Source organism: Protomyctophum parallelum, assembly GCF_964188405.1.
Source record: "Protomyctophum parallelum genome assembly, chromosome: 10".
In the NCBI taxonomy this organism is placed as follows: domain Eukaryota; kingdom Metazoa; phylum Chordata; class Actinopteri; order Myctophiformes; family Myctophidae; genus Protomyctophum; species Protomyctophum parallelum.
This window is the reverse complement of record NC_139704.1, coordinates 23806850-23826859: the sequence shown is the minus strand read 5'-3', so window position 1 is coordinate 23826859 and position 20010 is coordinate 23806850. Positions and strand designations below refer to the sequence as shown.

At 44.3% G+C, this 20010-nt stretch overlaps 1 protein-coding gene across 8 annotated transcripts in view; it reads left to right on the top strand.

Moving 5' to 3' along the window:
* The window catches only part of mark1 (MAP/microtubule affinity-regulating kinase 1), an 87458-nt gene that overhangs the window by 32633 nt on the left and 34815 nt on the right, over positions 1 to 20010 (top strand). For 5 of the 8 annotated variants that reach the window (XR_014569893.1, XM_083775606.1, XM_083775604.1 and 2 more), the window contains exon 4: positions 19646 to 19717. The exons of the other annotated variants lie outside the window; for them this stretch is intronic. Coding sequence is in view for 4 of the 5 variants with exons in the window: in XM_083775606.1 (XP_083631732.1) it covers positions 19646 to 19717 (72 nt within the window). In the remaining variant the exon portion in view is untranslated. The remainder of the gene's footprint in view (positions 1 to 19645; positions 19718 to 20010) is intronic. 8 annotated transcript variants of the gene reach the window in all.

Below are 20010 nucleotides of genomic sequence, written 5' to 3'. Positions count from 1 at the left end.
ACGTATCATGTGCACCTGTGGTTCCCAGACACTGGGTCGGGACTCATGTGTGGGTCATGGACCACATTGTTATGGTTCCATTGGGAATGTATGCTCATGCATGTCATTATGTATGTACAGTGCAGCCATAATTCCCTCTTGATCAGCACTATAGGTTGCTGTAATGGGATACGAGAGAGCCATATCTGCAATGCAGAAGCTTGTCTTTAACGCAGCGTGGCAGAGAGACGTCTCCTGGATCCTATCGATCGTGTGATCCACTCTCCCGTTCCTGTCCTTGTTAAAAGGGGGGAAAAAGTCAAAAAGAGAGAAAAATAAATCTGCCATAACACAACAATTCAATTGCGTTCACTTCTGCGAACACCATAAAGTATTTCCCCGAATCTTTGAAACTTAGAGTATAAGCGGGCCGGGGCATTAAAAGATTATGGCGACGTTTCAGCACAAATGGAAGATCAGATTGTGTAGACTGTAGTGTCGTTCCCATCATGTCAACTTGATCGTGATTGTGGCCGAAATAATTGAGAGGCAGAAATATGCAAAGTATCGATGTTGGCCGAACCCCACCCCGGTAACCCCCAGGAGATGCTTTCTTCCACCGTGTCCACAATGACAGCCTGTCTTCCATGATTAAATTAATTAAGTAGCTTATGACACGGATTAAGTACTGGCACTGTTGGTTTGAGGTGTGTGGAGACATTTCATACAGTCTAGACAACAACAACAACGTGAAGATTGTACAAGACTGTGTTGTTTTGGTCTTTGAATTTGCACAAAATTTGTTTTTTTAATGAGGTACAGTTACAAGATTGAGGTTTGGCCCAGTACAGTACACTACCAGTGTACATGTTCATTGTGAAAAATGTACCGTCCGTATTAACTTTAAGTAGCTTAGTAGGCATTTTCTAGAAATGGCTATGGAAGAGAACTGGTAGAAAAGACCGTCTGTGTGGAGTTTGCATGTTCTCCCCATGTCCCCGTCCTAGGGTAGGTACCCTCACACAAAAAAACATGCAGTAATCCTGGTCTCTATACTGTGGCCCCCTGGTCAGCCGGGTCACCTGATGGAGGGGAAAGGAACTATTTGGAATAACGTGTTCCTTCCACGCGCTACGTCCATCCGGGGAAACGCCCCCGTCAGGTGAAAATAACTAAGCGGCTTGGACTCCTCATGCATTTAAGGAAGCATGAGGTCAGTCCGTCATCCCCAGGTTGACAGAGGGAGTGTAGTGCCCAGGATTACATTAGACAATTGACATTGGGTGAAGTAACAAACAGACAATATTGAACCAGTGACTTGGGGAATGTTACATGGCTAAGGAATGAGACTGGAGATACTGTGATATACAGTACTCAGTCTGAGCTAATGGCGTCAACTCTCCTATCTTTGCTCTGTGAAATAATAGCGTATACCAAACGCACTCTTTACAGGCAGTACTGAATTTGCAGCTCAACAAAAGCTAATGCATCCATCCCAGTGTACGACGGAGGACAATTTCACGATATATTTAAATCCCTGCGATACGATTATTGAGTGTTTTCTTATCACGATAAACGATAATATCTACCCATTATGCATGCTACTGTATACAATCATCCTGCCTGACATGATGCAGAACAAGAGAGAGAATAGAAAAAAGAAAGTACCACCTAAGAAAATATTTGGCTCTCCCATGTACCACCATAATACATTACATTTATTATGTATTTATTTAGTTAAAATTAAATACAGGAACGTATACCTGTCCCTTTTTTGTTCCATTCCTAAGCCAATAATGCTGCTGCTCTGACAAAACTCTAGTCTAATCTGTAATCAGCAAAACTGATGATATTTCTTGTGATTAATCCGTTCTCAAATCTGCTATTAACGGGCTAGGTGTGCTGTCATGCCCGCACGGCTGTGTGTGTGTGTGAGAGAGAGAGAGGTTTTGTGTCTGTCTGTCTGTCTGTCTGTCTGTCTGTCTGTCTGTTACTGGCAGCTCTCTTTCATGTTGTTTCCACCCTGTCTGTCAAAATGTCACCCATGTCACTGTTTATGGGCTTAGAAGAGGCTGGCTGGTGCAGGGCGCACCATCTGGCACGGTGCATCACAATCTCACACACACCCACCCACACCCACACACACACACACACGTGCACTGACTGCCCCCGTTTAATGTGTGGCATCAGGTAGGGTTTGGCAGTTCCCTGACGAGAACGGCGTTTTCAGGAGGCGAAAACGCAACAAAGTGAAACCACCTCCCAGAGTGGGAATCTTTGAGAACGCCGTTTCCTCCCGTCTCCATGTAATGTAAACAGGCAAAACGCTGAATCCGCAACATTTATGACATCATGGCTCACGTTGGCTCACAACGCATATGTTTATTACATTAATGCAGAGCTATATGATATAATGGAGTTCCTACAATGAACAAGCCTCCCTCCTCGCCTACAAAGTGCTGCTCATCAGCGATGGTGAATGTAAAACCATCATGTAAATGAAATGCCTTGTGATAGGCGGCAGCAGCCTAATGTATTATAAAATATATAACCATCCCGTGTGGTGCTCTGCCTGCATGCCCTGGGCTGCCTGTCAGCCTGTGTGTCTCTCGATGCATTAGTAGACAGCAGGCAGCGAGCGACGGCCACAACCCCGTTGTGGTCTGGAAGCGTCATTCAAAAGGTTGCGTGAAGGGGGGAGCTACCTGGTTCTTCTTCTTGTACGTGGGTTACCGCCACCTAGCGACATTATATCGTTTTCATAAAGTGTGCATTCGTGTAAACTGTAAGGGTCAACAAAAAATGCGAACGCAACGGGACTTTGCCATTTTATCTGGAGACCGTCGCCATCTAAAAGAGGCCTTAATCATGCTCAGTAGATTAATTGAAAATTCAACACAGGGGTGCTTAACCACTTGATCCTGTTTTACACTTTATTGTACAATGGCGGCGTGCAGAAATAGTGAACATAGCCAGGATAGCTTTTTAAATGTCACTGTCAAATGTCACACAAAAATTAAAGGGAAGCTCCGCTCACTCAAGCTCCGCACACTCAGATCTGTGCACAAAGTATTTTTTTAGCAAGCTTTCGGTCTACTGACCTTAATTGTCCAGGCAGTTTTTTCAGCAGATGAGTGGTGGTTCTTTTTTTATAAATGTCACCATTTAAAAAATCAATTGAGGCAAAGGTTTGAACTTCAAACCTTTGCCTCAATTAGGATTGGGGTGCCCACACTTTTTGTTTCACTTGAGAGCTACTAGTAAAATGACCAGCTCAACATGACCTACCCAGTACCCAGTGTTGATTTCGTCGACTAAAACTGAGGAAAAATGTTCGTCGACTACCTTTTTCCACTGACAAATTACATGGAAACTAAATGATGACTAAAACTAAATATACTGACAATTTCGTCGACAAATAAAAACTAGACTAAAATGTTAGGAAGGGACTAGTGGACAAGAGATCCAGTATAAGTCATTTTACACATGGTCAGCAAGTGAAAAAAACAGTCAATATGACGCCATCAAGGCCCGCCAAAATACATTTTAGTCGACTAAATCAACTGTAGATTTAGTTGACTAAAACATTCCGGGTGACTATGATTAAAACAAAAAAATGTGCCGCCAAAAACAACACTGCTTTGGAATAGCAGCACTGGCTTTACATTATAAGATAAACACACTTGGGGGGGGGAGCCTTCCTCACATTCTGTACGGAAGTGGTACAGTAGGTTTTCTGGATCTTTGTAATGCTACTGACTCTTGAGAAAAAAGCTTTGCATTGAAGTGGTTTTCCCTACTTTAGAAGCCATGGCGTGAAGGGAGTTGACAGGCCCTTCTTGATGTCAATCAGTCACTTTAAGTGCCAAAAAGAGGGGTTTTGTGCTTTTAGATTGTTTATATTTTTCTATATATTAATTATAATTATAAGCCATTACTAATCATTTAGTAATTATGATGCTAGTGCATCACACACAAAGTACTGGTATGTATGTACAGTATGGATGTATGTAATGTATTTATTTATTTTCTGCCTACTGGCGCCATCGTTGCTCTTGTTACACCAATATTGATGACCTATTGATTTCTGTGGCACTAGAGAACATTCCTTCAGGGGCAGTGTAACATGAATGCGCTTATCTTCACCAACATTAATTGCAGGAGCAATTTGTTTATAATGTAATCGTGTTTGCATTTGTTTATGTGCCAAAGCTTAGGCCTGTCACAATTACTATACCTATCAATAGTTCTACAATTAAATAAAAAAGTTGAGTGTTTTTTCCACCACACACGCACGCACACAGTACTGGAGGACTGTCCACACTACTCCTGATAAGGAGGGTGTTGAAATGCGCCCAACAGGACAGACCACAGAGACTGTGTCCAAGTAGTATTTATATTTTTAGCCTTCTGAGAGAGTTGCATTTTCACATTATCCACACGGTAGAGAGGCTGTGGGGATTTCCCCTTCATTAATGAACCATGAGTAAAGTTAGCAGAAGGTTAGCTTAGAATGGCTCATAGGGTTATGCCTAATTCATGCTTCACCATCGCATGCTGGAAATGGAAATCTCAACGCGCTGTGAGCTTGTAGGTCGACTATTTTTGGCACACGTTGCCCGTTGTTTGCGACCCGGGCAAGGGGGCCTACCGCGGAGGGCATGCGTTAGTCCGTGTTCAGTGTTGATCAAAATCAGTGTTTATTTCGTCGACTAAAACTAAGACGAAAAATGTTCGTCGACAGGAGATCCAGTATAAGTCATTTTACACTTGGTTGCATGTTGAAAATAGCCGATCTACAAGCTCACAGCGCGTCGCGGCGCGTTTTGAGCTTGTAGATCGCCACCCAAACTAGATCAGATCAGAGTGCAACCAAACTTGTATGGTCTTTTAGTTCTCCACTAGTCCTTTCCTAACACTTTGGTCTAGTTTTTATTTATTGACGAAATTGTCCACATATTCTTTCATAGTCTTTGTTTTAGTCGTCGTCATAGCTTAGTTATGTTTTTCCATCAGTGACAAAAAGGCAGTTGACAAATTGTGTCGTCACGGTTTTAGTTCGCCGAAAACGAGGTCAGCTGAGCTTCCTGGACACCCCATGAGAGCCACAGGAAGTGCATCACATGTCGCCCATGGCCACATGCGCTGACGTCACTGTGGTTTTGTCAGGCATTTCAGGACAGAAATAGAACCTCTCCCTCGCCTTAATCATCCGCTTTCACCCACCAAACTCTGATCCCGGCTTCCCCCAATCTCTTCTAATCGGTAAATAAGAATAATTTCCAAGAAACACAATAGAGTAGGCAAGAGTTATGAGTAGCTATATGTCAGGAGTCTTCAATGTTTTTCAAGGACCCCTTATCTGAGGGAGAGCACTACTCTGGGGGCAACTGTGTTGCAGATTCAACTTTTTCATAGATTTAATACAGTAGATCCCTTCATAGACTTGTTTGACAGCACTAATCATCAGAGGTGTGGACTTGACTTGGACTCGAGTCCCGATTTTGATGACTTTAGACTTGATCAAATCAAAAATAGACTTGGACTTGCTTGGGACTTGAATGTCAAAGACTTGAGACTTGACTTGACTTGAACGCCAAGGACTTGAGACTTGACTTGACTTGAGCCCTCTTGACTTGAACATTTTCAAGTCACTTAATACCTTACAGCAGTGGTCTTCAACAGGCGGACCGCGGTCCACGACCGGACTGCGGCACACCTCTCTGCGCACCCTGGAGAAAAGGCCTGGGCCGTGGCTCAGTGGTCCAGACACCTTGGCTGGTAATCCAGTCTGGCAGTGTGCCGCGGGTTCGACTCCCGATCCCGACAGGAAATGGGGAGAGAGATGGGGGAGTGACCCCCCATCTCTCTCCCCATTTCCTGTCAGCCTATACTGTCTATCCCTCCATAAAGAATATAAAATAAAGGCGAAAGCCACAACAAAACATTAAAAAAAACAGAATAAAGAGAAGAAAAAAAGTCACCGCAACCGCGAGTTGAATTCTCCGTTGTATTCGATCAATGCCGAGAAACGCAATTAACACTCTTAATGTGTGTATTATGGTCCGGCATGTCATGATGACAATGTTGCGCTGACTGGCTCACATTCACACATTCAGTTGAATGAAACAAAATTGGATTTTTGGAGGTGTGTTTTCCTTATGTTTTTGAGACCACCGCTACCGTAGTTAAGTTTGAAGAAAAAAAGGACGAAGAAAGGCGCAACAGTTTTCTCAGTGCTGGAGGTGTGAATAATGAATATTTTGTCAAAGTGAAAGGGCTATACAAACCCGGTTTGTATACCTTGGTAATTGGTTGTTTCTAGGTGAGGGGCGCAGCAATTTTATTTTCGTGCGCATGAGACTGGACCATGGTCTTGTTCAAAAAATATTTGTGGACCTTCAGCATTTCTAGTTGAGGACCCCTGCCTTACAGCAAGCCCAAATAATATTAAAATGTTTAAAAAGTGTAACGTTCTGGGGAAAAGAATTGCTTGTTTTTGTCTTTCTTTTTTGGTCGGTTTGCTTATTTCTCTCACGATACATGGCAACGCTGACAAACTCACAGTCCCATTGACGGTAACACAACAACAACGAGACAGGAGGACAGCACATAAATCGCCTTGTAATTCGTATTGATTCCCCGACATTAAAGGTATATTCAGTGATTTCACTTAATTCAAATATCACTTATTTTTTGGTTTTGTTGTGATAATCCTCCCTACTATAGAGTGTGCTGACCATATAAGGAGTTCCTCCCTGTCCCCAGTTAACCCCTGGGGGTCAAAAAACCTTAGGTTTCGTTTTTGACTCTCTATCCTGATTGGACGAAAGGCTGGGTCCCACAGCCAAAAACGAAACCTAAGGTTTTTTGAGTGAAATCACTGAATATACCTTTAAAGTATCAGTATCAGTTCAAAACAGGACACATCTTTTAATTTCTGTTAATTTAAACTGGTAACCTTAATCATGTAGTATCGTGTACTAGCGTCGCCTGTGTTCCACGTGTTGCACATAAACAAACACATACCGGCTTCACTCCTGCCGTCGTTGCTGTTTTGGAACAGTGAATTAGAGCATCAGTTTAATGTTTGATTGTATTAGAGTCTTCCTTATTTTTGTGCACAGTTTAAGTTTCTTATTATTTAAGTTTATCTGATTATCTTTTGTATGACATGTAAAATGGTTTGGTATTGGTATATAATGTAACATTCCTCTTCTACCCTGGATTTGAACACGGTTTCAGTGCAAGTAATGACATTTTACCATTGTAATAATAATAGCCTGCTTGCTCAGGGGAAACATTGAATTTGTGTCAGATCCTGTGTCTCAGTGAGACATGACCTTTGACATGATCTAAATGGCTCAAAAGAAGAGCAGAGAGACAAACTACAACCACCCCATTGTACAGAGTGGTGCGTTAAACCCTGTCCTCACGGAGGAAATTGAAAAGTACAGTATCTGCATTTTGTTGGTGGACTCCAGAACCCTTGTTTAATAATAAATGCAAATTGTGGAAAATGCTCATGATTTATGTAAATCTTTACATATCATTAATTAGTATTATGTCTTGGTGGGACTTGTTTGGGACTCGAAACAAAAAGTAAGGACTTGGTTGGGACTTGAAACAAAATGCTTGGGACTTGGTTGGGACTCGAAACAAAAAGTCCAGGACTTGGACTTGACTTGGGACTTGCCTGTGTTGACTTGGACTTGACTCGGGACTTCAGAGCAAAGACTTGAGACTCGACTTGAACTTGCAACATAGGGACTTTGTCCCACCTCTGCTAATCATCAGTATGTGTTCATGTTAATGTGCATTCTAATGCTCAATACTTTAGTCAAATTGACCTTTCCCTCCACCCCCCCCCCCCCCCCCCCACCTATCCACCAAATCTTTGCCACAGAGTGACGCAAATTTGTGACTGGCCTAGATAGATCTGCTATTGTCTGTGAATATTCCTCTCACAGAATACTTATGCTAAGTTTCAGGTGGCTGAAAAGAAAAGAATAAAAATCGCTCTTATCATGGTGCATCATCATAGATCATCACATACCGTGCTCAGCCAATCAAATCATCACATTCCGTGTTACCAACACACACACACAAAGCTGTGCATGGGAGGGGCTAGCGCACAAAAATGTGGTCTCCCCAAACCCCCCCGTAGGACCCCCTATGGGTCCTGGACTCCCTGTTGAAGACATATGGCCTAAGTGAACAATTAGCTTAGACCTTCATGTTATTGATGCTCATTTCTGTGAATTATTGATGGTTTTTGTAGACTATAGATACAAGAATATTTACGATGCATGCAACACATATTGACAGAGGACGTTTCTCCTTTCTCTTTGGTCTTCCTTTCTCTGATCCTACACGTCTCATGATGCATTGAGCAGAAAAACACTGGCCAGGTAAAGTGCTTTTACCATGTCACCAGTGTTCATTTTGTCGACTTAAAACTATGACGAATTTTGTTTCGTCATAGTTGATGACTAAATAAATAATATAAGCTATGACGGGTGGGCAAGTGGTGCCACATGCGGCCCCCACCTTCACTTAATGCGGCCCGCGTGTTAATATCAGAACACTGATATAGTATTGATTTCAGCTGTTCCAAACCCGCTTTAATTACTTCATGACTAGCATTAAATGACTAGTACTTAATGATTAGTATTACAATGTTATTGACTTTTTGTGTCCAATGTAGTTATGTTAACAGTTCATAAAGTTAACATAACTATAATTAAATGCATTTGAAATTCACTGTGGCCCTCTGGGGTGAGTGGAAATATAGTGGCCCTCGTCAAAGTTGCCCACCCCTGAGCTATGATGACTAAAACTGCAATTTACGCTCCTATTTGGATCGTACCGGCACGCAGCCACCTGCTGCACATGACGAGTTTGACTTGACAATGCTTGCTCAGAGCTCACAAGCCTTTCATGTTGCTGAAGTATCGCGAGGCAGACTATTGTTTGTTGATATAATATTTTAATTCAAGACTACCTTCTTTATTTATCATTATCATTATCATTTCTTTTAAGGAATATTCGAACATGGAATATTGTTTGCATCCAATGCTGCCTGAGTCGGTGGGTCGCTCCCCGGCCTGCCCACTGCCCACGTCCAGCTCTCGTCAGCAACAAGCAGCACCACTGTGCGATGACTATACATTTTGCTTAGGCTAAGCCAAAGGTCTACTCAATAGGACTGAACAGGCTCAATTTGCTTACACGTATAGGTCTGTTTTTTAGTTTTTTTACATCTTACACATATAGGTCTTTAAATTTTGTATGCAGAGGGCATTCAGAATAATGCGCCTATGTGCATTTTTCCATGTCGCTGTAGTGTGTACCACAATTGCTGATAAAGACTATAGTAACGGATGGGGTGAGGCTCTCTCCTAATGGCGGATGTTTACATCTGTCTTGTGGTTGGCAGCAGCTCCGCACACACCGCGGTTGCCAGTGCAATGCCGCCATGGCCGCCCAAAGGCGAGTGCAGTGTGTGTGGGTCTGCGTTCAGACGGGCAGAATGTGATTAAACGGACATATGCCGTTTGTCTGAGAGGTGAGTCATGAGACAAAACGCATTCTGATTCACATTGACAGATTGTGGAAGAGAACACTTTGATGCAGAGTGCTTTAAGTGCTTAATGCTGCATTAAATGTAACATTAACCACTTACCTGTATACGCTTCACACTCTGCAACGTCAGTTTTAAATTGCACCTTTTCTTTTATCCAAAAGCACTTTACAATGTGCCTCACATTGACCCTGGACGACTGGAAATGCTCTGAACTTCTTAAATGCAAGTCCATGCTAGCCAAGCGCTTCGACAGTAATCTCCAAACCAAACTGTGCAACCTAAAAACCCAGTGTAACAAGCTAAGAAACGGTGTAATTGCCATGACCAAATCTGCCAAATGTAACTTTATCAATGATAAAGCCGAGGAAATCAAAAACAATCCTCGGGAACTCTGGAAGTTACTAAACAACCAACTAGGCTGTGGTCAGAAACAAAAAACCAGGTTTACTAACATAAACATAAAATCGAGTAACACCCTCATCACTGACAAGCTTGATGTAGCCAACCACCTGAACATCTTCTTTACAAACATTGCAACAAAGCTGGTTAGCAAACTGCCCTCCCACTCTGGGCGTTTTGGTGTAGAGCACATCAAAGCCTTCTACAAAAACCTTGGTGTTTGTAAAGATGATTTCAAAATGGCAATGGTAACAACCGAGGAGGTACTTAAAAAACTGAGTGCCCTCCAACCCCACAAGGCCACTGGCCATGACAATATCCCCTCCAAATTTCTCAGAGACTCAGCCTTTTCCATAGCTCCAGTCATCACCCACATAGTTAACCTCTCCATCAAACAGGGACAGGTCCCCCAAGATTTTAAACTGGCCAAAGTAACCCCCTTGTACAAAAAAGGGAGTAAATTAGAACCCGGCAACTACCGCCCTATTTCTATTCTAAGCTCCATCTCGAAAGTGATGGAAAAAATAGTCTATGAACAGGTTGAAAAGTATCTTGCCACTAATAAATTGCTGTACGAGTTCCAATCTGGTTTCAGAACATCCCACTCCACTGACACATGCCTCCTCTATTTGAGCGACCACATCAAACACGAGGTGGACGCTGGAAAATACTGCGGCATGGTCATGCTGGACCTCCAAAAGGCTTTTGACACCGTGAACCACTCCATACTGGTTAACAAGCTTAAAGCTATTGGTTTTGATAGCACATCAGTGAGCTGGATGCAATCCTACCTGGAGGGGAGAGAACAGATGGTGGAGCTGAACGGAACACTGTCCCCTCCCCTCCCAGTGAGCTGTGGCGTCCCACAAGGAAGCATACTAGGGCCTTTACTGTTCCTAATATATGTTAACGACATGACTTCAGCTTGTGACTGCAACTTGTTCCTGTTCGCAGATGACTCAGCACTGCTGGTCTCGGACAGGAACAAACTGCAGGTTGAAAAGACCCTCAGCTCGGGCCCAGGCCGTAGCGTAACGGTCTGGGCACCAGACTGGTAATCCAGTCGCAGTGTGCCGCGGGTTCGACTCCCGGACCCGACACGGCCTTTACTGCATGTCATCCCCCCATCTCTCTCCCGTTTCCTGTCAGCCTACTGTCTGTCCCTTCAAAAATCAATAAAAGGCGTAAGCCGCAAAAAAATATCTTAAAAAAAAAAAAAAAAAAGACCCTCAGCTCTGAACTCGGTAGAATCTGCACCTGGCTCGCTGATAACAAACTATCCTTACACCTGGGAAAAACTGAATCCATCCTCTTCGGATCAAATAGTAATCTCAGCAAGGCAGATGGCTTCTTGGTTAGAGTGGGTGACAATATTATCACACGAAAAGATCAAATTACCTACCTAGGTTCCATCCTGGAGGCCAATCTTTCCGGTGATAAGATGGCCACCAACGTAATCAAAAAAGTCAATCAAAGAACAAGATTCCTTTACAGGATCTCCTCACTGGTCAGCAAAAACACCTTGAAGACATTAACAGGAGCCCTCGTACAAGGTTTCTTTGACTATGCATCCACCTCTTGGTACCACAGCACCTCAAAGGCCCTTAAAACAAGGCTCCAGACCTCCCAAAACAAACTGGTCAGGCTCCTACTTGGCCTCACCCCCCGAACCCACCTCACCCCTGCCCACTTTGACAGGCTGGGATGGCTTAGGGTCGACGACAGAGTACAGCATCTTGCAATGGGTCTGGTCCACAAGATTCGATACACCACCAAGATACCCATGTACCTGTCTAAATACTTCCTTAATGTAAACGAAGTCCACACCCACAACACCAGAGGGAGTGCAACAAACCATGTACAACCCAGATTCGGCACAAACAAGGGACTAAATTATTTTCGCTCCTATGCCACCAAAATGTGGAACGCCCTACCAACAGTCATTAAGACATGTGAATCCCTTGACTCCTTCAAAACCGCTCTAAAAAAATATATATATATATATAATAATCGATTTTTGGAAAATGAGAATCGATTCTGAATCGGACGGCATTAGAATCGCGATTCTAACTCGAATCGATTTTTTTTGACAGCCCTAGCCGTCATGTTGTCAGATGGTTGGGCTGTGTGCATTTTCAGAGCAAATTCATTTTCAATGATCAATGAGTCGATTGTATTCCAGCTCGGATCCGTGGAAGTAACAAAGTATACTTTAAGTATACTTAGTCCTATGTATAGCTATTCATTTCGGTGGGAGTTGCTCAGTGGCGTTTTGAAGCACACGGAAGAACGCTCTACTTCGGCATTTTTTCCGATGTGGACGCCAATGTTAAAGAACATTGAAGTTTTCTCTTTTTGCCACAGGAGGGTTGTGCTGCAAAAAAATATTTTTTAGCAGCACAGAAGAAAATGCCATTTATCTCTCTCTATCAATGTTATATTACGGTTTCATTGAAATTGTAGTGCTTTGGGCCATTTGGGAGCCCACGTGCGTCATAGTGCGTACATCTGCTACATCAGTCTTTTGAAAATGTTTCAATAATTTAGATTTTCACAAATCCTCTCTTCTGGTCCACGGCCAAATGCATATACTGTAATTTCAACGCTTTTCTTGACACAAAAGCATTTGAGAACTACTGATATATATTTGTCCGGGTCTTAATGGGCTGCTTTGGAAACCTAACCAGTCGTCATGTCACCGTCTCACTGAGCCAATGAACAGACCTTCTGCTTCCACAGTACAGTACAGTACAGTACAGTGCAGTGCAGTGCAGTGCAGTGCAGTGCAGTGCAGTGCAAGCTGCTGGACCTTTGTGTACGAGTAGCTCTCCATTGTTGTTGATACTAGGAACCAAACAGCGGGCCATTTGATCCAAGAGAGGGAGGGGGGAGAGACACACACACACACACACACACACACACACACAGAGGTGTGGCTTTTATTTTCATCATGCTGTCATGTGCGTCACAGCACATGGCATCGTGAGGAAAGTACACCTCTGTCTCTGGGTGGATTCTCTCTCTCTCTCTCAATCTCTCTCTCTCTCTCTCTCTCTCTCTCTCTCTCTCTCTCTCTCTCAATCTCTTTCCCTTCTCCACTTTTCTTTAGTTCTCTTCCGCTGTGTTTTTCTTTCTATCTCTTTCATTTCTTAACCATTCTTACTTTTGTCTTATTGATTCATTCTTACTTTTCTCTTCTTTCTTTCTTTCTTTCTTTTTGCTGTTCTCTTTATTCATTTTGCTTTCTTCCTTTGCTTTCTTTCATTTCTTTCCCTTTTTGCGTCTTTCATTCATTCTTTCTAAGGATGTTTTTCTGCGTGAGAGATGTTGTTTTATCTAAATGCCCAGAGGCTTCCTCCATGTTCACTTTCATATGATGGTTGAACAAAGAGCATCAAGTCTCTCTTGCTCATTCTTCTGTCCTTTCTGTCATTCTCTATCAAATTCAAAATAATAGCTTGTTTATCCACAAAGAAGTTGAATAAGCAAGCATCAAAATATAATGAAACAAACACAATGTTTGCCCCGGGGGCCAATCGCCATGGTGTTACGCCACTGTATGTCATCGCACGAGACTAGTGGAAAATAGTTGATTGATGCGTTGTTTACTTTGTAGATCGGCTACTTTTTTAAAACGTTTAAAAAATATTGTATAAAATAAAAATTGAAACGCTTTATACAAGGACATAGAAGGTTTCCACGACCTGGGCCATGGCTCAGTGGTCCAGGCACCTTGGCTGGTAATCCCGCCAATCCCGATCCAGACGGCCTTTACTGCATGTCTTCCCCCCATCTCTACTAAAGGTGAAAGCCACAAAAAAACATTAAAAAAAAGGTTTCCACCTGACACCTGAGAGTTCCATCCAGGAGCTGATATCTGCTCCTCTCTTGCTGTTGCATGATGGGAGGTTGAGTTCCATCCAGGAGCTGCTATCTGCTCCTCTCCTGCTGTTGCATGATGGGAGGTTGAGTTGCATTCAGGAGCTGCTATAGGTGCTGCCACACTAACACGTTCTCGGCTGCGCACAGCAGCTGCGCACAGTTTTTAGACAGCTGGTGGATGGAAAAGAAGCTCCACTTCCGCGGACGACTTGTGCTACGGCCAGATTTCCGGAAAGTCGTGCGCGGAGGTGGAGCTTAATTTCCATCCACCAGCTGTCTAAAAACCTGCGCACAGCTTCTTCTGTCCGCAGCTTCTTTTCGTTTTGCGCTTAGGTGTGGAAAGGGCTTATCTGCTCCTCTCCTGCTGTTGCATGATGGGAGGTTGAGCTGCATCCAGGAGCTGCTATAGGTGCTGCCACACTATCAAAAAAGCCGCGCACGTTTTCGGCTGCGCACAGCTTAAAAACCGGGTTTTTAGACAGCTGGTGGATGGGAATTAAGCTCCACCTCCGCGGACGATTGATGCGGAGGAGAGTGCTTCCGGGAATCTGGCCGTCGCGCAAGTCGTCTGCAGAAGTGGAGCTTATTTTCCATCCACCAGCTGTCTAAAAACCCGGTTTTGAATCTGTGCGCAGCCGAAAACGTGCGCGGCTCTTTTGATAGTGTGGCAGCACCCTATCTGCTCCTCTCCTGCTGTTGCATGATGGAAGGTTGAGTTGCATCCAGGAGCTGCTATCTGCTCCCCTCCTGCTGTTGCATGATGGGATGTTGAGTTGCATCCAGGAGCTGCTATTGGTACTGCCACACTATCAAAAGAGCTGCGCACGTTTTCGGCTGCGGACAGCTTCGAAACCGGGTTTTTAGACAGCTGGTGGATGGAAATAAAGCTCCACTTCCGTGGACGACTTGCGCGACGGCCAGATTCGCGGAAACGCTCTCCTCAGCGTCAATCGTCCGTGGAAGTGGAGCTTAATTCCCATCCACCAGCTGTCTAAAAACAGCTGCGCACACGCCGTCACAGCTTCTTCCTGTCCGCAGCGCAAAACCGTTTTGCGCTGCAGACAGGAAACGGGGAATCTGCTCCTCTCCTGCTGTTGCATGATGGGAAGCTGGCTGGCGGGCCGGCTGGCTGTAATTAATCTAAGGCCAGTGTAGATGTCTGGCCTAAAGTTCTCAAACTCTGCCCGAACCCGACCAGGCCCGACCAAGCCCGACCCGACCCGACGTTTTAGGGCCGGGCCGGGCCCAAAAAATATGCTAATTAGTCGGGCCGGGCCGAGCCTCGGGCTCTGTGATTTTCCGCAATTTTGTTCTTTTTTTTTTTTTTTTTTAAGTGTTATTATAATAAAAATAGCAATTCTGTTATTTGTGTAATGTGATTGTGTATACGTGTATGCATTTATTATGAAGAGGGCTGCGCTAGGCGATTCACTTGTGACAGGAGGAGGACTGGAGACGGGGTCGCATCGCACTGGCATTTCAGACTCGGAGGCGTCGTACACACATGTCAAACCACGTGACTTCCATTAGAAAAGCATTGAGAATGAGGCGGCCATGAAACACAGACAGAACAGATCATGTCAGTCCAGCATGTGTGTACGAGGCCAGAGCAGCATTGTAGCCTGCCCCGCGCGCAGGCAGTAGACTAGAGAACAGTGAACGGTGAGAGACTTGCGTGCCTTGCTACCGCTGGTTTCCCTCTGGTTTGCGCACCAAACGAGCTACTAACCACCAGTTAACTTGCCAAGTTGCCATTGATTTTATAAAATATTTAAGCATATTATGCTTAAATATTTTATAAAATCAATCGGATTATCACAGCTGAAGAAGCATCAGGTTTTCGTCATGTTGCACTGAGAGTCTCGTTAACCCAGCTGGCTGCAATGAATAAAACCTAATTATTAATCAACGTCACCAAACGATCCAGTGATATATAACTTATAGCTACACGTAAAGCAACTTCACTTCAGAGGAAACTAAGGGAGGGAGCTGCAGCAGCTATTCGTGTTTACTCACCAGTCACCACCACCACTGTATGGAATCCATTAGAATGATTGGAAATGGAAGTTATGGAACATTAATAGCCTATTCTAACGTGAGTTACATACATCCTTTATTTCGATAAATCCGTTTATCTCCGTTCTCACTTTCACACTGAAACACGGCGCCGCTGCGCTGCCATTTAGTGCTGCTTTTTTTTCTCTCTTTTTTTTCTGTCGGGCTTTTGTCGGGCTTCGGGCTTAACATTATGGCAATTTTTAGGGTAGGGCCGAGCCTCGGGCCGACCCAGTTAGGGTAGGGTCGGGCCGGGCCATCATTTTTGGGCCCGTTGAGAACTTTAGTCTGGCCTGCGCCCCCGGTGGCCGCAAGTAGGTCACTGGCATGACGCACGCACGCACTACTGCACCCCAAGGCCCATTAGACACAACATGTTTACATGTTGTTTTGTTTTTTTGTTTGTTGGTTGTTCATTTTGGAAAACGTCCTTGGGTTCATGAAAGGTCCTATTAATTTTTTTTTTATATATTGTTGTTTATATGATGATAAAAAATCTTTGTGTCCAAGAGAGGTAACGAATCTGAGTGAAAGAGGAATATTGCTCCAGTCAGATGGAGCTTTGTAGCTGTCGGGCAGACAGCATATCAACTTTAAATAAATTAGCTCCTTACTTTATCATACTACTGCGTCACGAAAGCATTAAAAGTAGCGCCTCGGCATGCTATAAATGCGGCGCGAAGCCGTTGTAAGCTTGTGGATCGGCTATTTGGCCACTGAAGCCTTCCCCACAATAAGAGAAAACGGACGTCAGACACCAGCATGGAGCCCTGCGGGGACTCCCTGTTCAACCACATGATGGGGGTTTAAGGGGTTAACCTCTGGGTCGGCGGGCAGGATGCCTCGGGGTCACGCCTACCTGCCCTGGACGCGTGTGTGTGTGTGTGTGTGTTTCCGCCGCCGTGGCTGCTGCTGTTGTCACGGTTACTCAGACACTGTCATCCCTCCCGTCCTTTCAGGTCCGCTCTCCAGCCGTCTGCCTTCCGATTGGCTGAGCACGTGCTTCCCTTGTGAGCTGTGACGCACATGGGAGAGCGAGCGAGTGAGGGAGAGAGAGAGCAGAAAATAGATAAAGCGAGAGGGGGAAGAAAAGCGGGGAAAGATGATGTAGACCTTATTCCCGCAGCGTAAATTCAGTTTCAGATATCCCCCGTGGATGACTGCCTGCTCCTTGGGAGGGGGCATTTAGGGGTTAAGTGACTTGCTCCGGTTTATGTTTATACAACTTTTCAGCATGATCACAGGTTTAACAACACTGAATTATTTTGCCGATCACAGATATGAAACTTCAAATCTAAAATGCAATAGCCTATCTAAAAATCTAAATAATGCAAAACGCAAATCTAAAATCCACTATCATTTAAAAGTCTGCACATATATTATGGGATTGGTGATTTATCTGGATCTCTCAGTTCTGCATGATGGGAGTGTCCAGGTCGTCTCCATTTCTAGTTTGACGTCCAGAGATCTCTTTCCTGAGGAGGGGTAGCCAGTTCCTGAAGTTAGATTTGAACAGCTTTGTGGCGAAGTCATGGCATAGGTGGGTGCGCCTCCTCTCTGCTAGGGTGCACAATGTGAGGGTGCGGGAAGGGAGTACCTCCTACGGCCAAGAATGGTTCTGCAAGCCCGTTTTCTGGACTCTTTCCAGACTTTTCTGGCAGCCACTCATGGACACAGCTTTGACACAATGGAAGGCAGTGACGCCGCAACGTGTCGTGAGCTTTTACAGATGGGCTATTTTTCAGAATACGGAGAATAGAACTTGGGCGTCAGGAGACTGATGAGGTGTTTTTTAACTCATTGAGGAGGGGGGGGGGGGATCTCACTTGTGTGAAGTGAGGGGTGACCACAGTGGCTGCCACATGACGTCACTGCTTAAAGCAAACATTAAAGGTCCATAGACTTGGCTGCCACATGACGCCACGAGTGAGGTCCTGTTTTCCGTCTTCATTTCTCTGTCCTCACTTTTTATCCTCAATACGAACATTGCTCAGCCAATCAAATCATCGCTATGGGGTGCTCAGCCTATCAAATCATCGCTATGGGGTGCTCAGCCAATCAAATCATCACCATGGGGTACACACACTATAGTGTACCCCGTAGCGGAAAAAACTAAAGTGGATTTTTATAAATCTTTTAGCAATATCCTAAACGAGCTGAAAAACGTCGTGGGGGCATAATGACTAAATTGTGGAGAAAAGGGGGTAAAAAGCAACAAAAGAATATGTATTTTTGCAGGGATGTCAAACTCAAATACACAGTGGGCCAAAATTAAGAAATTGGTACAAGTCGAGGGCCGGACTGTGTTTCAACACACGGGCCATTTTTGGGGAGAGGAGTAGCTGAAAGTTTACCACAAGTGATATACTTTCACTGCTGATCAATAGTGAAGAGAAGACGCATGCTTATGCTTGCGAGCCCTCGATACGTGACAATGCACTCGCAGTGCATTGTGGGACTTGTAGTATTATGGTGGTCCGTGCAATATACCAGAGGGCCAGTTCTAATACTAATTCAATATCATCCCGCGGGCCAAAGATAATCCATTCACGGGCCTGATTTTGACCCCGGGCCTTGAGTTTGACATAATATGTCAAACTCACTTTAGGCCATATATTATTATGGCCTAAGTGGAGACTTGTTTTGCTGGGCTCATTGAGGAGAACACGGGATGGTGACGCCTGAGCACTGGAGAGACAGTGAGAGCATCCACTGCAGACTGCCCTCTTCAGACTGACTCACCCTCTGTCTTTAGCACTTGACCTACATAGGACGACCATGCAGACATACCTTGGGTCATTTGACCTGCTGTTTTTGTCACTAATAGGCTTGTTGTTGTTTTTTTCTTGACCACAATGTTACAAATCACACCCGTGTGAAGTGAGGGGCGCTCTTATCGTCATACATCATCTCATTCCGGCCAATCACAATTTGCGTCCTCTCCTCACTTTTGTCTTCAATGTTTGTGTTTACATAATGTTAATGTTTGTGTTTACAGTAAACTGGCCATTCATTGACAGGTGATTTATATATAAACAATGACCACCGCTACTTAATACATAAATTAATAAATTGACCCAAAACGCAACAAAACTAGGTATTTCTTTGCTTACGGTAATGAAAGTATTCATTAGTGTCGTGCTGGCTGGCGTCACAGTCGGAAAACAAGGAAGTGAGTTGACCAAATGGAATCTATTTTCGCGTACTGTATCGTCTGTTTCTCGCTCAAATGTTTTCAACAAAAATGTTTTTAGCAAAATGTAGCTGTAAATGACATTGTGTGTGTGTGTGTGTGTGTGTGTGTGTGTGTTTACATGGCTGTCATGTTGGAAACGGCAGTAAATCAGCATGACGCAGCTTTGATTAGACAGCGGTCTGTTGGAGCGGAGCGGTCATTATCCAGAAATAATACACCACTGAATTTGGCAATTGACCACTCAGAATCAAGCATTCAACCAAGCCTTGTAATAAGTATTGATTGTATATTGTTTAGTCCAGGGATGGGCAGCTTTGATGATGGTGACGCCGGCCACTATATTTCCACACCCACTCCAGAGGGGCCACATTGCATAGTACTGTCATTGTGTGTGTGTGTGTGTGTGTGTGTGTGTGTGTGTGTGTGTGTGTGTGTGTGTGTGTGTGTGTGTGTGTGTGTGTGTGTGTGTCTGCGTGTGCGTGCGTGTGTGTCTTCCCGGGCTCATCTGGTTTTTGTGTCGGTATGTTTTTCCACTCTGGCTCTCGCAGGGGAACGGCGCGAAAGCCACAAGGGGAACCTCTCAGGCTGATGAGAAACATGCTCACCTGAACACCCGAAGGGTGAGTGTGTGTGTGTTAGAAAACGGTGTCTTAAATGGTTAAAAAAGAAACGCACAGCAAAATCAGGAATAATCATTGAGTTCTGAAGGTGGATTAGGGTAAAGTTCCGTTAACGCTCTGCATGTTGCTTTGTTTCTATGAACTAAAGGAGCTTGCACAGCCAGCGCTGCGTTTTTCCCCGGATTAGGCCCTTCCAGACTGGTGGATTGGACATATCAGGTTTCCACCCGACAGCGACGATATGGTTTAAGCACATAAATCCCATATGTACTTTGCTGACCGGGGTCCCCCAG